Raw genomic sequence first — 18,344 nt, 5'->3', positions numbered from 1 at the left:
CCAGGTAGTATTGGCTAATGTATTTGATGGTGTTCTATAAACTGGGAAGCTTTATGTAAGGAAGTTCACCATGAGAATAATCCATAAAGAGATGTGGACTTATCTTTGTCTCTTCCCCACTCACCTTAGCGATGTCTCTGAGTCTCTGCTGGATAAGTGCCTCTATACCAACCACTCTCCTCATCCTGACATCTTGATACGGACTTCTGGGGAAGTGAGGCTCAGCGACTTCCTCCTCTGGCAGGTAGGTCGTTTCCAACCATTCTGTTCTGTTTGTGTTGAAACTGAAAACTGTGACTGCACCCGCAAAACAGATTGGAGGGTCAGCTAAAATCCAGAGAAATGTCTCCAGGCTGTGCCTGGTAACTTTTGCTGTCCCTTCCTCATCTGTCCCTGGCTTTGTGAGCCTGTGTAGTTCTTGCTGTCTAAAGTGCCCAGGGGAAAAATCAAGGCTATCCAGCTGTGGTGAAAGCTTTACTTGTACCTCTCTTCAAGGAACTGGACTTCTGCCTTAGGTCCCTGAGCATAAACTCCTGCCCTGGTAACCTGCCATGTCACCCAGCACCTCTGGGCTAGAACCTTGCCTTGCGTTTACTAATTTCTCACCTTTAGAACAAAGGGCTGCATCTGCACAAGCACAGGCCACAGGAGATATAAACTGTATGCAAACTCTTTCTTCGGGGCCTGCCATTGCCTCTCAGCTCAGTTACCCAGTGTAGGTAGTTCTCTAAAAGCCCATATCCAAATAAGTTTGTCTTTGCTTGAAAATCTCCATCATCTGTTAACTTGGCCCCTGGGTAGCACTTGGCTGGGGGAAATCTTGTTCAAGGAGAGGCTGAAGGGAGAAACTCGGCTTGGAAGCAATTCACATGGTAAAGTTCTGGAAATTTTAATGGACCATAGTCTTAAGAGGGAACTAACAAGATTTAGCTACTGAAGAATCTTTTGGTCTTTGGCTATATTGAAAGCAGTATAATGTGCAGCTTGTGGTTTTATGGCCCATTCTGCTGGTCAGATTACATCTGGAGAGTTTACTTCTGGGCACTGAGTTTTAAGAGATTGCACTGGTAAACTAGAGGACTTAGCAGAAGAGGCCAACCTGGATGGCAAGGAGTCTGAAGCTCATGTCCTATAAGGCAGGGGTCCCCAACCCCTGGGCCGTGGACCACTACCAGCCTGCGGCCTGTTAGGAACCGGGCCGCACAGCAGGAGGTGAGCAGCGGGCGAGCAAGCGGAGCTTCATCTGCCGCTCCCCACCGCTCGCATTCCCGCCTGAACCATCCATCCATCCCCCCACCCCGCCCTGTCCATGGAAAAATTGTCTTCCACGAAACTGGTCCCTGGCACCAAAAAGGTTGGGGACTGCTGCTATAAGGAATGAGTGAAGAATAATGGTCTGGAAAAGAGAAGAATGGTGATAGTTTATTCTCTTGGGAAAAAAATATTGAGTTCCTCCTCTGTGCTGGGAATATGGCAGTAACCAAGTTAGAAATAATCCCTACTATCGTTTATTTATTTACTTACTTATTTATGGCTGCGTTGGGTCTTCGTTGCTGTGCGTGGGCTTTCTCTAGTTGCCGCAAGCAGGGGCTACTCTTTGTTGCAGTGTGTGGGCTTCTCATTGTGGTGTCTTCTCTTGTTGCGGAGCACCGGCTCTAGGCGCGCGGGCTTTAGTAGCTGTGGCTCGAAGGCTCTAGAGCGCAGGCTCAGTAGTTGTGGCGCATGGGCTTAGTTGCTCCGAGGCATGTGGGATCTTCCTGGACCAGAGCTGGAAACCCGTGTCTCCTGCATTGGCAGGCGGATTCTTAACCACTGCGCCACCAGGGAAGCCCAATCCCTATTATCTTAAAACTTAGAGTTTGTTGGAAAAGACAAACTGAACAAGTCATTACAACCTTGGGAACAGATAACAGGCAGCTCTAAGCTAGCCTTCAAATATTTGAAAGAATGTCACTTTGAAGAAGAAATAAAGTTGTTCCAGAGAAAAGACCTGAGACCTTGGTAGGTGACATTGGTTTAACTTAATGAGCTATCTGACAGCTAAAGTTATCCCCCTTGAGGCACTGAATTCCTCACCACTAAAGGTGTCAAGCAGTGGCTGTCAAGAATGTTCCAAAAGGGAGTCTTATATCAGTGATTATTGTTAAAAGTTCACCCAGCTCTGTGCTCTGCTTTATGTATCTTGTTAAATTTTCACAGTACCTTAAAAACTAGTTATTCTTATCACCCAGTTTTACAGTTGAGGACACTGAGGCCCAGAGAAGTTAAGCAACTTGCCTGAGGTCAACTAGATGGTAAACGGTGGAGCCAGAATTCAAAGCCAGGCAGTCTGGCCCCAGAGCCCATGCTCTTAACCATTGTCCCGTACTCTGCTACTTAAAAATAACAGTGGCAGCTACCATTTGTTCATTGCTGACTTTTATCAGACACTGTGTCTCCCAGATGACCTCTGAGGGCCAAGAGCCAATAACATAATCTAGATGTTATTTCATAGTCCTAAAATTGGCTTAGAAAAATCCTGGTGGAAATGTTGATCTAGTCTCGCTTTAGTTCTGCCTTGCTACAGGCAGGTGATTTTACTGCCTCAGATGACCCGTCCCCCTATTAGTGAGTGAATCCGGGCTGGCAGCAGCAGCTGCAGCTCAGGATGCCTGTCCAACCTCATCTCTGGGTGTGATCAGCCTGCTCTTTCTTTGGAGGCTGACCAGGGATATGTTCCAGTAACATGTTATTAAACCATACTCTCTTCCTTCCCCACCTTTCCCAGACCTCCCACTCCTGCTTGGTGTTCCAGCCTGTTCTGTGGCCAGAATACACGTTTTGGAACCTCTGTGAGGCCATCCTGCAGTTCCAGATGAACCATAGCATGCTTCAGGTAAGAGTTCAGGGCTGGCCTGACTGGATGGAATGGAAGAAAAGGTTAGCATTGATTGACCACCCACGGCTATATATGTCAGGCATTTGCTAATAATCATGTTAATGATAATGATGAGTAGCTACCACTTACTGAGTATTTACTATGTGTCAGGCACTGTGAACAGTTTATGTGCACTATCTCATTCAATGTTCCCAAGAACCCAATGAGCTAGGTATTATTAGCCCCATTTGTGCAAATGAGTCAATCAAAATTATTTAGCTAAGGAAACATAACCAATAAAAGACGGAACTGGGATTCAAGTTATAAATCTTTAATCTTTGTACTATGGAAACCCAGGAAAGGCTTCTCAGAGAGATTGGCCATTATTCCCTGAAGGAATTAGCCTAATAAAAGATTGTAGAAGTGGAAGTATATAAAATCCAAGACGCTTCCAGAGGGATTAAAAATGAAATAGCACTGTCTTTCTGTTGTATGAAACTGTGTTCTACCAAGACTTGAAGTTCTGCTTTCAGTTTTGATCACCAGATCTTGAAACAGGTTTCATTAGGAGGCAGAGTCACCTACGTCTGATTAGGACTCTTAATAATAATGGCAGTGTGTGTGGTGGTGGCAGCTAACGTATTGAGGGTCTACTAAGGCACTTTGGTGTTTTCATGTAAGTTTTCTTATTTAACCCTTCCAGCAATCCAGCAGGCTTGGTGTCCTCGTTTTTCAGATATGGCAACAGAGGGGCAGGGTAACTGTCCCAAGGTCACAGAATTTTAAACCCAAAGCTGGTGCTGCTTCTTGAGTCTGGAGAGATAATGGCCAGGAGGAAATAATGATGTTAAGTCCGGGCTTTTCGGTCCCCTTGGCATGGCAGACTCCTTGGAGAAGCTAACGAAAGCCGTAGACCATTTCCCTAGAAAAATTGCAAAGATCACTCTAACACATGGCATTTTGCATAGAATTACATTAATCCCTGAAACACATAAACTACTTCTGGGGGTTCACGTAACTCCCGAAATCGTTCCATGAATCCCAAGTCCAGAACTCCTGGAATAAGTCAATCAAGTCATGAAGGTTTGGTCATGTGCTTGATCATTTAGTCTCAGAATATGAGGAAATTGAAAAAGGAAGTTGAGTTCAAGTAAAAGGAAAAACAGCAAAGTCTCAATTGTCCACTGTCAGAGAGGAATGAATATCAGATTTTTCCACATGACCAAGTCTCCCTTTAAGAACTAAAACTTTTTTTAATCCTATTTTGATAGAAAACTTTCTGAAACAGGTCTTGTGCATAATTCATTAACACCTTCTGTACACCAGGCACTTGCTAATAATGATGATGGTTAGAATAATCACATTCTAATGATGCTGATAATGATAATATTGTTAGTAACTGCCATCTTGAAGTAACTTCACTGTGCAGGATGGCCCTGAAGGGTGGGACTCTTTCTCTAAGCTAGATTGTCTCAAAATACTTGGCTTTGGGATTTCTTGTATATGGTCAATGGCTAATTTTGACAGCATCCCTTCTTCCCTTCTCTTCCTATTTCCAGTTTTAAATCAGCTACAGGCAAGGAAACCAGGCAACCAAGCTTGTTAGAGTTATGTCTGTAAAGTGAGAGTAAACTGGCCTTGCATGAAGCCCAGAGGATCTTGGTGCACGAGCTTTTGTGTATGGATATTCTTGTCTCTAAGTTGGCTGCTCAGAAGTCTTTTAGTAATTTCAGGTTTCTCAGATACTTTCCCACATGGCTATCGGAGGAATTACCTCAAGTTTCACTCATTTCATAAATGTCTATTACTGAGTACCTGGTCTGAGTCAGGCACTATGTTAGTATTAGGCACAAGAGAGTCAAGCAGTTAGTTGGCCAGACAAGATCCGTACCTTCATGGAGCTTATATTTTTACTTGAGGAGACAGATAATAAGTAAACAAGTATATACAATAATTGCAGATTGTAATAAGGCAATGAAGAAAACAGGGTGATATGCTAGAAAGTAATGAAGAGAGCAGGAGGTGCTGAATAAAGCAGTCAAGGAAGGCCTCTCTAAGGAGGTCTTTTTTAAGCCATTATATTAAAGATGAGAAGTAGCCAGACGGGTAAAAATCCAGGGGGAAAGAATTATTCTCTGCAGAGGGAGCAGCAAGGGCAAGGATACTAAAGTTATAAAGTTTAGGTCTTGGAAGAACAAAGAAAGAGGCCAGCACGCATGAGGGAGAAGGATGTGGGATGAGGCTGGGTAGGAGTCAGGCCTCTGATCACTGAGGGCCTTGTAGGCCATGATGGCACATCTGAAGACTTTTGATCAGGGGAGTGACGGGATCTGATTTACATTTTGTAAAAATCACTCAGGATTTTCAGAGGGCAGGAGTCAGAGACCAAACTTCTACAGTAGTCCAGGTGGGAGAATGTGCCTCGAGGTGGGGTTGCAGCTGTAGAGAAGGGGAGGGCTGAGTGGACTGAGATGGAGGAAAAACAAAAGTTAAAACAGAAACAAATGAAACTAAGTTGATAATATAACCCCCAGAGAAAGGGATTAATTCCAGTTACCTGAACATAGTTCTCTGACTATACATTTTTAGTGGGATATATTCTAAGGATAATACAAACTGGAAAGCTAACTTAAACATTACTTAAGAGGTTTATTAGTGGTAATGTTGATGATGTAACTCTGAAACTCTTTTATGCATCTTGTAGGATAAAACAAATGAGTACAAATGTTAATGTTATCAGGAACCAAAACATTTAGGTTTTGGCCTGGGCAGCTGGGTAGATGGCTCTGCTGTTTCCTAGGATGGGGTGGAGCGTGTTTGAGGACAGCTATTAAGAGTTTCATTTGGTACCTGAGAATCATAATTTCAAACATTTATTGCGTTCTTACGTGTCAGGCATCCTTTTACTTAGATTCTATGTAGTTCTATAAGGTACATACTATTATTAATTGCCCCCATTTTTAGAGTGAGGAAACCAAAGTAATAACAGAGATATTGACTGCCCTGAACCTTTTTTCAGCAGACCTCATAGGGGTTTTGGCCAGATTTCCTCTACCCAGGAGCCCTCAAACTCTGTTTCTAGAAATCTTAGCACCTCAGCAGAAGCACTAAGCGTACAATCCAGACTGACAACATCCTGGCCAGTTTGGCCTCAGACCACAGAGAGCTGATCTTTCTAATATCTCCCTTGTATGTATCCTGTATCATCACCAAATTGGACTCTTCACAGTTCCTTGTTCCCATACCCTTTGGTATTCTGCCTCCACATCTGCGTTCTTGCCCCATCTCCCAAATTCCCATTGTTAAATTCTGAGCTGCTCTGTCTCTAAGCCCAGCCCAGTATGTCCCCATTCCCTGCAGGAAGCCAGGGCAGGGAGTTGGGTTCTTGATCTATAGTAGCTCACTGGGATGAAGGCAGCTGATGGATGCTAATGGAAACAGGGACTCAGCTACAAATTGTTGGAGGCTAGACTTTGGTATTTGAAGGGACCATGGCAGTTTCCAGGTGGTCACCCATCAGTCTTACAGAATGGGGGCTGGCAAATGGAAGAAATCTTGACTATGACACAGTAGGACAGGTAGAAAATCAGGGCAAGGAAGGGGTGGGCAGCAGTACAGAGCCACTGATCCTCAGTTACAAGCTGCATGGATGGTAGGTCCATGGGGGGATCATTGACAGAGATGAGGAATAAGTGTTCGGTCCACTTAATCTGTAATAATATAGAGGGAGAATATACATATTCCCACTAAACTTCCTTTGATGCATTTGTCAGAGGTTAAACGCCAGGGTGGAACAATCAACCATTTTATTTCTAGTGCTCTTCAGGTAGTCACTATCTTCTTCTCAAGAGAAATTAAAAACTTCAGCTATTGTCTCAGACATTCCTGACTTTGAGTCATGGCACTGCCTTCTAGCTGTGTGACTGACTGGGCAATTACTTAACCCTTCAGAGAATCACTTTTCTCATCTGTAAAATGAGAGGAGTAATGATAATAATAATACCTGCCTCACAGGTTTGTGGTAAGTCTTCGTTAAGCTAATACACTAAAAGCGCTGGAACAGAGTTCATTTTCGGAGACTGGTGGCCTATATCGTTCACCATGTATGTCTCTGGGCTCTTCAGACTTCATCTGTCTCCAGAAAAACCACGGACACTTAGCACCCCGCTCATCCCATCACCAGTACAGTTCCCTTAGCAGGGAGACTCTGGGTGCTCATCAAAACATCATGTTTCCAGCAAGAGGTACTGTCTCTAACAACCCTCAGAAATGCACCCCCCATGCTACTGACCTGGGCATATTGATTGTGGCAAATGGGGACTTATGGGAAGACTTGTCATTAGCTAATGAATGTTTTGAAACCCAAGACCTGAATCCTCTCCATGCCCCAGTGAGGTCAGAGGACTTGAGGGTTTATATACTGGAGGGGCTATTATATTTTATTTTATTTTTTTTTTTTGGGGGGCTCTTGTTCCCTAATTCGGCTGAGGAGAGAACAAGAGCAGAGAGGCTTAATGCCCAAGAGAGATTTATATTAATAGGTTAGGGCCCCATTTCTCAAAACGAGCTCCTTGGAGCCCTTACACCAAGACCACATGAGGTCTGCATAGGAAGTGTCTAAGGTAATTATTAACGCCCTCTCCCCTGATTGGTCATTATACAGGGAGAGTAGACAGTATGGTCAGGGAGAGAGAAATTGACTATTAGGACTTCCATTAGCCTAGATTTTCAGAGGCTGAGTACCTGAGAAGAACTTACAACACCTTTGAGATAGGGAGGTAGATCCAGACCATGTGGAGGTTGCGCAGAGGCGCCCAGATGCAGGCCACTGGTTCCCCACTCCACCCCTAGAAAGTACAGCTTATCCAGAGGCACGAAACACATTTCCCAAACATCTTTCAAGAAGTTATCTTAGTGGAGAAACCAAGGGAACTTCAACCCACTGTGTGACCTAGGCCAAGCCCCTCCCCACCTTAGCCTTGGTGTCCTTGTCTGTACAATGAGAAGGCTAGAGCTGATGGTCTTTACGAGCTCCCCTTAACTCTGTCGTCCTAACAGTGAATCGCTGATTCCTGGCAAATTAGGGGCCAGGATCTGCTTGGCTGCAGCCTCCCTGCTCAGCACTCAGTCTAGGGCTGCCATTTGGGAAAAGCCTGAGCCTCATGGAGCAATTTTAACCAGCTCCGCATTTCCTCCTTCTGTGGCTCGGTGCCCTCATCCTTTCTGTTCAGCCAGGACTTAGCCTACTTAGCCCTAGCCACAAGCAGTGGTGACAGAAGAAGGGCTAACTGTTAATAGCCAGGCACCAGATTGGGCACTTATTATCTCATTTTTCCTCAAACCACCCAGTGAGATGGACACTATCGTCCCCATTTTGCAGATGAAGAAATAGGCTTGGAGAGGTGAGGGAGTCCTCTGGACAGAAATTTCTCAAACCCCAGTATTCCAGGCAGACTCACACTGGCCTGATCATGCTCTTTGATTTCCTGAGTCTCTGCCCATTATTCCCCCGCCTGATATTCTCCTCCCCCCATACACTCTACCTTTATCTGAATCTTCCCCATTGGTTAAAGCTCAGCTCAGATTCTGCCTGCCCATGAGATTTCACTGTCCCCTTGAACTTCATCAACCACAGTTTCTTTCCTCTGAACTGCATGGCCCTTTCTCTTACCTCCATGATGATCCTTACCACATTCCACCTTGTATTATGGTATTTGGGTGCATCTCTGTGTCCTACTCAGCCTGTAAGCATATGGATCGTGGTGACTACGTCCTGTGCATTTCCACACCCCCAATAAAGTCTTGTATGTAGGACCCAGGGTTCCTCCTGACTAAGGCCAGGAAGAAGCCCTTCTAGCAAGATGAAGACCCTTAGCAGCAACTTTTTAAGCTTGTTTTAGTCTTCATAGCTCCATATGGGAGTTCGTTATCATAGCAGAAGAGTACCCTTGAATGCCTTGGATCTTTCAACAGCCTGGAGGGGGGATTTTCCAGATTTTTCATTTGTCATCTTTATTCGTGCAGTAAGTGTTTATTGCTGAGAGGCCCTAGCAAATCACTTCCCTACACTGAACCTCCATGTCTGTCTCCAGCAGATAGAAAGTACCTCCCTAGCTCTTTTGGGAGGGTCAAGTGAGACAACAGATGAAGTGCTTGTGTACATGTAAGATATTCCTTAAAGGATTAAAACAAAGCAATCCACGTGTTCACAGGCTGAGTAGGACACAGACAGGTACCCAGATACCACAGTACAAGGTAGAATGTGGTAAGGGTCACAAAGGGTATAGGATACCAAATCGGCAGCAAAATGGGAGTTTCTCACACATGGAATAGGTTTGGCAGAAGGGACTCTGGTGCTAAGGTTCTACAGCCTGTTAGAGTGGCAGGAGCAGAGAGCATCAGTGAGGCACAGCAAGGCCTTGGTTCTGCTCCAAAAGGGTTTTCCCCTTCTGTGCCAGGAGCATCCTCCGTGTCCTCCTGGGATCATACGGTCAGCGTACTGAGCACTTCACATGTACAGGGTGCCCCAAGTGCCAGAAAGGAAAAGCCACAGTCTCTGTCCTCTAGGAGTTTATGGTTTGTCTGAAGACACACACAGGGTATGAGAAGTGCTTCCAAGGAATATAATCACTTACCTGGTGTCAGAACTGGTTCCAGGAGCCTGAGGGCTCCACTGAGCCTTCAAGGGTTCATTTTTCTAACAGAAAATGTGGACTATGGACACTAATGCCTATTCTAGAGGCAGGATGAAGTAAGTGGCTTAAGAAAGCTGAACCTTTTTCTCATAATGTTCACAGGAGGGTCATTTGCTGGGCGAGTCAGCCTGGTCTCCATATGAGAGGCAGTTCTGGATCCAAAGTCTGAAAGATAACTTTAGGGAGTTGGGAGGATGGCACCCTTAGCGTGACCTGGGAAACCAAAGAAATGACCCACTGGATATGCCCCAGGCAGGAATAGAACCTTCCTTGCATCAGAGAATAGGCAGTAATAACTTGTAAGATTGCTGTTTCTGTTTGAGAGCCTGCTAATATGCTGGAGGGGTTTTGCATATATTATCTCGAATCCTTAAAACCACTCTTCAAGGTAGGCACAACCCCCGCTTTACAGATGAAGAAGTGAGGTTAGGAGAGGATTTGCCCAAAGCCACAAAGCTAGGTGGTGGGGGAACCAGAAGTCACACCCACATTTGTCTTGTTCCCTTCCAAGTGCAAACCTGAGAAGAATTTCAAGAAATATAGAAACTCCCACCCAAAACAAACCAAGATGGATCCAGAACTGCCACTGCCCTGCCTATACAACATGGGCACCACCCATTGCACACCTACTCCCAGATCTTTCCAAATCTGCTACACACTTCCCACTGTTCCACTTAACTTGGCCTGTCCTGTGCCCCACCCCTACCTCCTCCATCCCAATTCCACCCACGCCTAAAAATGATCTCCCCACCCCAATCCCCACTTTTCTCTAGCAGAAGGCCCGAGACATGTATGCAGAGGATCGGAAGAGGCAGCAGCTGGAGAGGGACCAGGCTGCAGTGACAGAACAGCTGCTGCAAGAGGGGCTCCAGGCCAGTGGGGACGCCCAGCTCCGACGGACACGCTTGCACAAACTCTCAGCCAGACGAGAAGAGCGGGTCCAAGGCTTCCTGCAGGCCTTAGAACTCAAGCGGGCTGACTGGCTGGCACGTCTGGGCACTGCATCAGCCTGAGTGAGGCTGGCCTCCTGCCACTTTGCCCTGCCCTCTGCCTCTAGGGCCCCACTCCCCTTTCTTTTCTTGGTGAAAGGTACCTCCCTCCTGATGATGAATTGTGTTTCCTTTGCTTGGCAAGGGAGCCCCAGAGGCCAGGTTTGCTGGCCATAGATATCTTTGGGCTGCCTGGGACAGTGCCCCTGGCGAGGGTTGAGGGTGAGAGTCTCTCACAAGTACACTAAACCCAAACTCTGATCCAGGTCAAACTCGGATCACGAATAGGTTCGGAGAGCAGAGGGCCCCAGCTCTTCCATCTTTGCCACCTCTACCTGTACTCCTAGGTGCACTTTCTTTTTCCACCAGCACATCCTTCAACACAAAGAATTTCGGGGAAGAGGTCTCCCCAGAACCTTAGCCCTTTACCCATCCATCTTAGTCTTCACAAAAGATGTGGACCCACCTTGGATCTGCTGGTAAATAGCTAATAGGCAGCCAGCGTTATTTAGGCAAGGAAGGGGAGGGAGAGACAGAAAGAAAATTTGCCCATCTGCTGCTCCTCCCCCTTGTCTCTCCACCTGGGATTTGCTATTGAATCTCTACCCCCTCCCACCACACAGTGCTGACTGCTCACTGAAAGCAGCGCCCCCAATGGTGCACGGAAGCCAGGCGGGTGATTACAATCCAATTACCTATTGTCGACTCAGCCCACACAAGCTTTTCTCCTCCTCTTGCAGGGCATGGGGCCAGGCTCCACTCCCCAGTGAGACCGGTCCCCTCCATGGCTACAGGGTAACAGAAGACCTATAGGCCCTGGTGAATCTAATCCAGCACAGGCCACCTTCCCTGGATCACATCAGGACCAAGAGCACAGAAACAAGCACTTCTCCCAACTGACTGCCTCCTGCCCTCCGCATCTCGGACTCTGCTTCCCACCTCTACAGCCTTTGAGGCTTTTCTCAGCTTTTGACCTGGCCGCCTAAGTAGACCGTGAGATGATTTATTCCCAGCATGGCAGAGTCTCAGTTTGTGAGGGCCAAGGTTGCCCAGCAGGGAGAAGAGGGCCGAGTCAAGGGCTGTGTCCTTTTCCTTACCTCTCCCTGCCAGGCCTCGCTGCAGAGCTGCTGAGAGGATTAGTGCCTTTGAAGAGCTGTCTGAGCAGCTCTGTGCTTCAGGTGCCCCAGAGCAGCAAGCACCAGCGGGTAATACCAACCAAAGGCTACTCTGTTCAGTCTTCCCGTTTTACTTTCTGCACACTGTTTCCCAGCACCTCCCTCTAGGGGAGAGGTAGGATCTTGCAAGCAGTGCTAAGAGCATATTCTTTAAAACCTCTAACTTCCCTATACTCCAGTCTCCTCCCCTTTCTGTGCCTGGATACCTGGCACAAGAGACCCTTTGGCCATCATCCCTGCTCCCAGAATCAAGCATAAATGCCCGGCACTGCGATTGAGAAGCCAATCAATGCACCCTTTGGCAAGACCCCCCCTCACACACCTGGCACTCCCCACTACCAATCCCTGGCACAGGGTTCCCAGAGAGCAGGTGCTGTACATTTTCCAGCTTTACAATGGGGCTGTTGACAGCCTTAATTAGGGAGGCATGAATTATGCGGCTATAATGCAGAGCCCTGCAATTAAGGCGGGAATGAGGGGCTGGAGGCAGCAAACGGAATCTGCCCTGTGAGCATGGTGGTTGAGTCCTGCCTCCTTTCTGGGTCTGACTTTCCCTAACTATGATTGGGGTACAGCAGAGGTGATTAATGGGGCTGGTCTCTTTGGCCTGAGGTCCTGTATTCTGGGAAAGGTACACAGTGGGGAGGGGTGAGGAGTGGCTGCCTCAGGAGGCAGTGTAAGGGGTGGAAAGGAGAAGAGGCCAAGGGATCGCTGCTGCTCAGGAACAGGAGCTGCAAATAGTTGATATGAACTCACAGTGATTGCTTTCTACTGGTGTGATTTGTACAAACCAGCTCAACCCTTGCCTCAAGAAACTCGGTGAGACCTATTTAAATGTCCTCCCACCTGTGAGCCAACCCCCCCCCCAGTTGAGGATATTTATCGTGTTGCGTTCTCTAGGGTGTCAAATAGAATTTTAAAAATTCTTTCTTAGATGTAAAACTTGTTTGCGAACAGTGCAACAGAAGATCATGTTTTGCTGCAGCAATTGTCTACCTCCCTCAGTTGCACTTGGCTACCTCCAGGATCCCTAGCTTTGGGGGCAGGGCGGGGGGAGCCACTGGAAGAGCCCTTTTTCCATTGCAACACCTGTACCTCTACTTGTTTCCTAATGCCCGGACGCTTTCCTCCACCCTCCTTTTCCCTCGCGCAAGTGAAAGGAAGCCAGCCAGCCTGCCAGTGAGGAAGGAGGGATTTCGCCAGCTGCGTCTGCAGCGCCCAGGGTTGGTGGCTGCATCGGGTGGGGGCAGCTGAGCTTCATGTCTCCGAAGCGGGTAAAGCTTAGAGGGAGGGGAGTGCTAGTAGGCCTTCTTGGCGCCACACTCCGTCATTCGGTGGCGGGGTTCTGAGGTCCAGGAATACAAGGACCTAAGAGAGCCAGCCACCCGACAGGCTTTGGGGGGGCTTCGTTGGTGTTTGGGGAGGCGGCTGAGCAACGGGTGCTGAAAGGACAGCTCCTACCTGCCCCACTGCACCCGAAAGGCACCTCTGCGTGTAAAGTCTCCCCCTGGAACCCCCACCCCACCTCGAGTGGACCGCCTTCCAGGTGAGGTGCCCGAGAGGCGTCCTCCGAGTGGCAGCCTGGAAGGATGCACGTCCGGCTGCGCCGAGCTGGCTTCCCCGCTCTTTCCCCACTTCAGCGTTAGCCTTGGCCCTGGGAACTGCAGCCTGTGTCTCCAAGCCGCGCGCTTCCTCCCGCCTCCGGCGGCGAAGGGCAGTGCGGCCAGGCCTTGCAAACCCTTCTTCTGGGGCCCCCAGCGGGAACAGGAAGGAAAGCGGCTGAGATGCGCCCTAAGTGTCGCATGGCTTGGAGAAGTGGGTAGCTCGGTTGCATAAGGTGGAAGGAACTTGGTAGTTTGCAAAAGCCAGCTCTTGGCGGGAGCCGAAACCCAGAGCCCGCCGAGTCGCACCACCCTCCCTCATTTATTGCCCTCGACGCGCGCCTCCCCCACTGCGCCCCCACCCCCCTAGGCGCGCCGCCGTCTCGCGCGCCCTCCCCCCCATACCCCCCTCCTCACTCCCTCCAGAGGAGGTGAGTTTAAACCCCGCCCACGTGACCCCAGCTGGGCCAATGAGCGGCGGCGGGAGGTGAAATCCGGTTCTAACCGGTCCGGGGCTCCCAGCGCTATAAAAACTTTATAAACCCCCCGGAGCCCGAGCAGTGTGAAGAAGAGGCAAGAGCGACCCCTGGACTGGCCAAAGCCGCGCGCCACTGCATCCCCGTGTCCAGCGCCTACGTCCCGCCGCCGTCGCCACCATGCCCAAGAGAAAGGTACGTGGCGCGAGGGCCCCAGGCGCTGGGCCGCCGCCGCCGCCACCACCACCACCACCGCCACCACCACCACCAATGCAGCAGCCGCCGCCGCTTCCCCGGCTTTGGGAAGCGCGAATCAGCGGCGAGCTGGAGCAGGCTCAGCCCCCCGGCGCGGTAGCTCGAGGCGGTGTCAGGCGGCCCCGGGCTAACCCTGCGCGGCTCGGCTGCCCGCGGGCGCCAGAGGCCATATTGGAGGAGCGGCGGCCGCGGCGGGAGGAGCCATGTTGGCGGCTGTTTATCCCGCTCCCCTTGGGCTCGACGTGCCCGCCCCGCGCCCCCTCCCCCCATCGCTAGCCCCCCCCCCCTTCCCCGCGGGCGGGCAATTCAAACCCGAAAGGGCGGGAAGGCGGCATTCGGGGTTGGCGGGCGGGGGAACGCGCTGCCGCCAAAAAACCGCCGCCGTGAGGGGGCGGGGCCCTCTTCCCTGGGGCGGGACTTCGCAGTGTGGCCCCACCTCCACCGCGCGCCGCCCACGGCCCCCGCGCACGAGACTCGCCTCGGTGCGCGCCGCTGCCGCCCACGAGTTCCCCCGGCTGCGTGCGCCTCCCGTCTCCCGCCCTCGACGGCTGCCATGGCAACGGCGCTCGGGCCCCGCCTCCGGAGGGGTTTGTTTGCTCCTTGTGCAGCTGTTGCCTCTGCCTGGCGCGGCGGCGCGGGCTGCACTTCGCGCGCCTCGCTCCAGCTTTGCGCGCGCTTCGCGGGGCCCCGCCGTCCTTGCGCGCTATGAGCCAGACCGGGTGTGAAGCTGACACCTAAGAGCGTTCCTAGAGCTTTCTGAGCACTTCGGGGATTTGCATAGGAGCTGGGGATGCCACAAACTGAGGATTTGTATGTCCTAGTAAAGTTGTGTACAAGGTTCCCTTCGATTTTTTTTTTCCCCCCTTTAGGACTTTGTTAAGTTTACTGAATCATTAACTGCTTCAGAAGCTGCAACTTTCTTAGCCTTTGCTTGTTTTTTATAGGCTGAAGGGGATGCTAAAGGAGATAAAACCAAGGTGAAGGATGAAGTAAGTCTTATTCTCACTGCTTTTGGAGTCTCACAAAGCCTTGGGCTCCTTTAGTGGTGATTAACCATATTCATAGTCCTGAATTTGCCTCAGTAAGCTCTTTTTACTTCCTATAGTCTAGAAGAGTTTAGCTCCAAAACTTTTTTGTTTTTAAGTGGTTCAACTGTCCTATTTGTAACTTTCTTTATTTTTTTTTAAATAGCCGCAGAGAAGATCTGCAAGGTTATCTGCTGTAAGTGTGTCTGCTTTTAAATTTTCATATTATTCCCTGAAACTAAAAAGCATTGAAAAACGATTCCCTTTGCTTCCCATGAATTACGGTCAGTGGCTGGTATTGAATGACTTACTCTGCTATGGACTCTTGCCCATTTGGAATTTGCTGGTTCTGAAATTGTGATGGCTGTAGCCAAAGTGGGACACTTCCGAGTGTTACTTGAGTGGGTTTCTGAAGATATGAAGTTCTAATGGAAAGCCCGCCACAAACTTTACAAAGTAGGAGAAACTTCTATGCCAGTGGTGCTGTGGTTTGGTTGTGGGTTGTTTTCTTTGGTCCATTGTACTAATGTTCTCTGCTTCCATTTTCTCCCCCAAATAAAAGAAACCTGCTCCTCCAAAGCCAGAGCCCAAGCCTAAAAAGGCCCCTGCAAAGGTGAGTAGGACAGTGAGACAAACATGCATCTAGGATTTACATAAAAGCCTGAACAGTTTCCCATGTTGCTGACAGGGAGACCTGCTATATAACAACTTCATCTGTTGACACAAAGTTGAGATTTGACCAAGTTAATAGGACCGGTCCTTAACCAAGAACTCTGTCTTCAATTTACAGAAAACTGTACACTTGGGTATTAAACAAGTGCAAGTGTTTAAGTTGTCTTATTCTATTATTTACACTCAGATAAAGAATTCCGTGTATTGAAGACCACAATTTGGCCTTGTTTTTATGAATGGGGGAGGGTATATACTTTATGTGTGTATCTTATATTTGATAAACAACCCTACTTGTACAGAGCTTTGTAGACTTGTATCCTGATGATATGAAATGAGGAGAAACAGCTTTTTTCCCCCCATCTCCCCATTTTAGAAGGGAGAGAAGGTACCCAAAGGGAAAAAGGGGAAAGCTGATGCTGGCAAGGATGGGAATAACCCTGCAGAAAATGGAGATGCCAAAACAGACCAGGTACAACTATTTTCACTTTATGTTAAGTCTGCCCATTCAATCAGTTAATGATCCCAAAAGCTTTTATGGCCTTTTTCTTGCATCTGTATCACTCCAAGTGTGCCTTTTAGTCTGGAGTTTGCTTGTGTTTTTTTTCTGTGAGTTTAATCTGGATTCTTGAAGTCTCTGCCGTCCAATAAAGAGAGCTGTGGTATGAGCCTTGTCCTGTCCTTAGGTGTCGCACTCATGCTACACCATGGTTTTCAAGTTGGGAATAACCTCAGATCTTGTAATACTGGTGTGCCCCCTTCCCCAATTTTACAGTAAGGTCCAGAGGGGAAGTGACTTAGCAAAGTTACCTGCCAAGTCATTTTCAAAAGAAATACTGAGTCTCAGTGTCAAAGTACCTAAAACCTGAACTTTGGTCTGGGAGCAAAGAAATGGTATAAATGAAATATGAATGAAGATAGTTTCCACGTCTACATATTGTATTCATCTGTCTGTTTTTCTTTTAGGCACAGAAAGCTGAAGGTGCTGGAGATGCCAAGTGAAGTGTGCATTTTTGATAACTGTGTACTTCTGGTGACTGTACAGTTTGAAATACTATTTTTTATCAAGTTTTATAAAAATGCAGAATTTTGTTTTACTTTTTTTTTTTTAAGCTATGTTGTTAGCATACAGAACACTTCATTGTTGTTTTTGGGGGGAAGAGCACATGTCACTAATAGATTGTCTCTGAAGCTGGATTGACGTGGGAAAAAAACACCTTTCCCTTCTGGTTTTGAGAGACTTCCTCTTGGTTCCCAGGAAGGAGGGGTTCCTTGATGTTGACACACAGTAGCCACCTTGGCACAAACGCCCTGTGGTGTGGAAAAACTAAAATTAGTTTTTATGTCCTCTTCTCCCTCTCCACCTTCAGCATAGACTTGACTCCCTTAAACCCAGAGACCTGTTGGAACCTGACCCCCCAAAATTGGTTACCAGTATGTCAGGCAATCTGGACTTTGCATTGTCACCAATGAGATGGCGTCCCTCAAAAGAGCAGTGGTTCCTTTTTTAGATTGTGGATCTTCAGATTGATACTTTCGCCATTTTCATTTCCATTTCCTGAAAGTCAGGGTCGGCTTGTGAAAAGTTGTTAAACAACATACTAAATGTGAAATGTCAGCCCTCACTCTAAACTTTCCCTGTTCAGAGCATCACATGAAGACTTCATTGGGTTTTATAGTGGCTTTCTGATTTTGGTAGTCCATTGCAAAAGGGAGTTTGAAAGTTGTTGTATACTGTTAACGATTGTCTGCCCATGTCCTGCCTGAAATACCATGATTGTTTATGAAAAGTATCTTTAATAAAGCTGGATACAGTTTGACTTGGAATGCTGCCTCTAATCTTTTCCCAGGAGTGGGGGAGCCTGGTTTCTCCAAGTCTCTTGGGACAGGGTGCATTCTGGTGTGAGGTGTAGAGGTTCCGTGCACAGTCAGTCTTTATGGTCCATCTGTAGAACACAGTGCTACGTGGACTTGGGAAAGATCCCAGGAGTAGACTGGTGGTGAGAGGCTGGGAGCAGAGAAGTGGTTTCTGTACTTGGTTGTGTAGCACTACCTGAAGTGTATTTTTAAATGCAGGTATTTGGTAGATCTGAGGTTTTGGCCTGGCAGCTGATAGTAAAAGAACCTTTCCACTTCATTCACATTTAAGATCTCTGTAAAATTAGCAAGCTATTGGATACGGCTATATAGTTCTTGTGCGAGAAGAAAATGCCTGTGTCTACACAGTTGGCCATAAGATGTGTAAGGCAGATGGCACCCTGCTGTTGAGCAGACCTGCAAGTCTTCTGTGAATTGATTAAATTCCTGTCCTTGCTGGTAAACTGTTCTAGCTCCAAAAGCAAAGACGTTAATGGGGACTTTGCTGATTGCCTTATTCTGGAGACGCTGCAGAGAACCCCTTTCCTCTAGGGAAATAGCAAGAAGTTATCTGTTAGGAAATAGAACTTGTAATAAATTGATGCTTGCAATTTGAATTTGCTTTCATGGGTCACTTCTATTGTTTGAGAGGAATAAAGTAAATTGGAGGCTATTTTAAAAAATAATCTTACGTTGCTTTGTTTATCCCTTTAGTCAAAACGGTAGAGCTTTCATATCAGTTAAG

General features: G+C 47.9%; 1 protein-coding gene across 3 annotated transcripts in view; it reads left to right on the top strand.

The window, feature by feature from the left end:
• The window catches only part of DHDDS (dehydrodolichyl diphosphate synthase subunit), a 32,583-nt gene extending 15,021 nt beyond the window's left edge, over window positions 1-17,562 (top strand). Inside the window, exons 7-15 of one of the 3 annotated variants that reach the window (XM_061184690.1) lie at window positions 130-244; window positions 2,768-2,875; window positions 10,326-10,565; window positions 11,282-13,988; window positions 14,993-15,037; window positions 15,240-15,269; window positions 15,636-15,686; window positions 16,119-16,214; window positions 16,709-17,562. In XM_061184690.1, coding sequence (XP_061040673.1) covers window positions 130-244; window positions 2,768-2,875; window positions 10,326-10,565 — 463 coding nt within the window. In that variant the 3' untranslated portion in view covers window positions 11,282-13,988; window positions 14,993-15,037; window positions 15,240-15,269; ... (1 more) ...; window positions 16,119-16,214; window positions 16,709-17,562. Of the gene's footprint in view, window positions 1-129; window positions 245-2,767; window positions 2,876-10,325; window positions 13,989-14,992; window positions 15,038-15,239; window positions 15,270-15,635; window positions 15,687-16,118; window positions 16,215-16,708 lie in introns of all 3 variants that reach the window. The other 2 variants (XM_061184689.1, XM_061184692.1) reach the window with 2 other exon arrangements.
• Window positions 17,563-18,344: the final 782 nt, after the last annotated feature.

The sequence above is a fragment of the Eubalaena glacialis genome, chromosome 3, assembly GCF_028564815.1.
Source record: "Eubalaena glacialis isolate mEubGla1 chromosome 3, mEubGla1.1.hap2.+ XY, whole genome shotgun sequence".
In the NCBI taxonomy this organism is placed as follows: domain Eukaryota; kingdom Metazoa; phylum Chordata; class Mammalia; order Artiodactyla; family Balaenidae; genus Eubalaena; species Eubalaena glacialis.
Note: the sequence above shows the minus strand (reverse complement) of the source record. Positions and strands in the feature narration are given on the sequence as shown.